Consider the following 3639-nt stretch of genomic DNA (forward strand, 5'->3'; position numbering starts at 1 on the left):
CCTAGGGATGTCGCATCTTGGCAGCATCACTCACTTGTTGTAGAGCACGATGTCGGGGATCCAAATCATCTCAGACGGCACCCGGATGGAGGTGACATTGTCGAATTCTGCTGGGTCCCAGCGCAACTTGTAGTCACTCCACTCCTGGAGGGAAACATGGAGGGGAGGGCGTCAGTCGGCCCTGGGTCTGGTGGGACCAAGCTGCCCCAAATTCTGTGCTCCCCTTGACATGACCCTACTCTTGCTCCAGAGAGGGAACAGGCTCCTACCTGCTTCAGCCAGACGTTTGTGGTCATCATTTGGTTCTTCTCATCCTGCGGTGGGAAAGAAGGATAGATGAGAGGAGACAGGCAGAGACAGCCCAATGGTTTGTCTTATCAGTGCATCAGCCCCCAGATTACTGCGTTCACTTTGTGCCCTCTGCCTCCGGGGTTCAGCTCCTGGGAGCAGCCGGTACCAGCATAAATCCAAGCAGACAGTGTGTTTCGCCGGGATATCTGCTCACTAGGTGGCAGCAAGAAATAGCATTCTGCTGCGTACAGCTCTCAGCTGCTCTGATGGGGGAATGAATGCACGTGGAGAGGTGGATAGATGGATAGGTTGATAGGTGGGCAGCCGGACAAATGGATAGATAGGTGGATGAATAGATGGACAGGTAGATGGATGGGTGGATAGATGAGTGTGCATCAGATGAATGAGGGATGGATGGATGGATGGACAAGCCCAGAGGTGCCCAAACAGAAGGTAGATGGTGGACAAGAACATGGCAGGGATGGAGACCTGCAGTTTTCCTTGATGCCCTCCTGTTGGCAGTGGAAGGGAAGGTTTCGGATGGAAAGGAGAGTGGAAAGTCAGACACCACATGGGACTGTGATCTCTGACGGTGGGTTACGCACCACGTCAATGAGCTGTGCGATGGAGAGCCCGAACTTCACAATGACCACATCAGAGGTGTTGGGCACCGGCCGCGACCAGCGGTTGTAGCCGGTGAAGAGGTGCTTGAAGAGGCGCTCCTCGGCGTGGCTGCCGGGCTGCTCCCGCAGGCAGGTGGCTGTGGGCAGAAGGGATGGGGATAGGAATGGGGATGGGGAGGACCTCGCTGACCCCCCCTTCCACACCCCTGCACCACACTGACATGGGGTGCTTGCTCTGGGCAAGCCCTCTCTCTACTGCAGCATCAGGGGTGCTGAACCTCACCCTGGGATGGGGATAGAGGAGTTAGCCCCCTCGAAGCTGCCCTGTGCTCCTCCTGGAGAATGGTACAAGATCAGCCTTGCAATGCTGGCCAAGACACCCCACTGGGGTGGCTGAGATCCTTCTCCCAGTCCCCTCCAGCTGCTCTTACTGGTGCTAATGGTTCAGCTTTGCAAGGTGAAGGCTGAGCCAGCCCTTGGGACCAGGGCAGGCTGTGCAGCAACCATCCCTCAGGCTGAGCTGGAGGCAGGACTGGGGAAGAGCGCAGTGCTCTTTGTTCTGCTTAGGAATCATTGGCATTGGTCTTTGGTGCCATCAGCTCACACTGCATCACTCGGCTGTCCTTGCTCACTGCAGAGCCCCATAAATTTCCACCAGCAAGTCGAGGGAGGCCGAGGAAGGGAGGGGTAAAGGGAGGGAAGGCTCTGCACAGTGAAGTGCAACCAAAGAGACCTTGTATGGGTGGATTTGCCCTGAAGAAGGATGAGTTTACAGCTCCATAACATGCCCCATGCAAGCACTTCCCACTGGGTAGACAAGCCCAGCAAGGACACTGGTTGTACTTTGGCCACGAACTGAGGATCTTAGAGGTGCTGGGGAGGTCTGGTCCCAAGTGAAGGGACAAGCAAGACGCCCACCTCATGGAAGGTCTTGCATTAAAGGCAGTTAGAAGCAAAATCCATCTTTTTTCCATCCCTCCAACATTTCTAGCTTGCACAGGATGGACCTGGGGTCCCAGAGCAGACCACCCTCACCCAAGTGTCTGGGTGGTGTCAAGCTGCTCTGCAAAGAAACGAACACTGTCCTAGACAGTGGTAGAGGACACCACACCAGCGTGGAGACTGGGGATGCTGAGACTGCATGGGGTTAAACTGGGAGAGAACTGGTTTTCATGCACATGCACCACAGCCCACTTCCTCTCCCCAGATATACCACCTACAGTCCCCATAGGTGACACCCATAGGAAGCCAAGGGTCAAGGAAAGGCAGTTCAGGTCCCCCAGAGCTACCCTTACCTGCCTGGAAGGTAATGAAGCACCATGCGATGAGGGGGGTGATGCGATGTGGCAGTCTCCCCATGCTTCCTCTGCTGGTGTCCCCCATGGGCCCAGCAAAGCTTCCCAGGCAGGACCAGGAGGAGTGATGAGCTGCAGTGCTGGTGGCTCAGCAGGGAAAGCCACCACAGGGGACTTCTGAGAGGGTGCCCTGTGTGACCCCACCATCAGCAAGTGCTGGAGGAGCCACAGGTGGGGCTGGATGAGGACCAGGGGGGGTGCGCAGTTAGGGGTGCTCTGCCAAGTCACCTGCCCCACTTTTCATTCCTGGAAAGACAGCAGAGAGCAGCACTGTCACCACGATGCCACCGTGGCGCAGGCCTGAGAGGTGACAGTCCTGCTGAGGTCACCTCCAAGCCACCGCGAGCTGCCGGAAGCTGATCTGAGCTTCCACCATGGCAGAGACAAGAGAAAGTGTTCCCAGAGCATCTGCGTCCCACTTCACAAGAGCTCTTCATGCCGGCAGGGCATCAAGCCAGGCAGCATTGGTGGCAGCCAGGCAGCTGGACCCCATAAGTTGAGTTAAAGCAGTGGGGAGCCCAGATGTGTCCCCAGATGATTTAATAGCAAAGATGGAGCCCAGGGCTTCAACTTTTATTGTGGTGACCAGAAAATACTAGTTTCAACCATCCTTCTGCCCTCCCTGACTCATGCACTGGGAGCAAGGGAGGGGGAAGCATCTCAGCTGCTCCAAGAGGCTGCAGTGTCCCAAATGGGCTCCTGGGGATGTTTCTCCAGTAGCACTCACTTCTGAGAAGAGGCATTATCCTCTCACCATCCATCCATCCATGCATCTGTTCATCCATCCATCCATGCATCTGTTCATCCATCCAACCATCCATTCATCCATCCATCCATCCATTCATCCATCCATCCATCCATCCATCCATCCACCCATCCACCCAGGGATGTGCTTGGTTCCCCTCCCCAGCACAGCAAATCTCTGCAACGGGAGGAATCACTTGCTCTGCAGCAGCCCTGAGATCTGCTCCATCTTACAAGGTGACTCCCCTGGGATCAGCCTCCCCTCTCCAGGAGGCAACTGCTTCCATCCCTGAAGAGAAGGAGGTTCCCAGCCCAGCACTGATGTTGCTGAACAAGAAGCTCCTTTGGCTTAAATTCCCACCCTGGCCTGGTAAAACCATGAAGCCCTCCTGAACTCATCATCATCTTCTGCGCAGTTACCAACTGATTAATGCAAGGATGGTGGAGGGGTTGGAAAACGAGAGGAGAAACACCAGCCACAGCACTGAACTGGAAGGAAAATTATGAATGTCCTCTCCTGGATGAGATATTCACTATATTGGAGAGTACAGGAGGTGCTGAGGGAGCTTTTTCTACTCCAGGTTTGGTTATAGGGTTACAGGAGCGGGCATTTAGTGGGCTCCCCA

At 55.3% G+C, this 3639-nt stretch overlaps 1 protein-coding gene across 1 annotated transcript in view; it reads right to left on the reverse strand.

Annotated features, from left to right (window-relative positions):
- The window catches only part of CHRNA2 (cholinergic receptor, nicotinic, alpha 2 (neuronal)), a 4474-nt gene extending 2197 nt beyond the window's left edge, over nt 1-2277 (reverse strand). The window contains exons 1-4 of the mRNA XM_010016408.1: nt 2210-2277; nt 897-1051; nt 270-314; nt 35-144 (exon numbers count right to left, since the gene is read on the reverse strand). Coding sequence (XP_010014710.1) covers nt 35-144; nt 270-314; nt 897-1051; nt 2210-2273 — 374 coding nt within the window. The 5' untranslated portion in view covers nt 2274-2277. The remainder of the gene's footprint in view (nt 1-34; nt 145-269; nt 315-896; nt 1052-2209) is intronic.
- Nucleotides 2278-3639: the final 1362 nt, after the last annotated feature.

The sequence above is a fragment of the Nestor notabilis genome, unplaced genomic scaffold (genome assembly GCF_000696875.1).
Source record: "Nestor notabilis isolate BGI_N333 unplaced genomic scaffold, ASM69687v1 scaffold12806, whole genome shotgun sequence".
NCBI lineage: Eukaryota > Metazoa > Chordata > Aves > Psittaciformes > Psittacidae > Nestor > Nestor notabilis.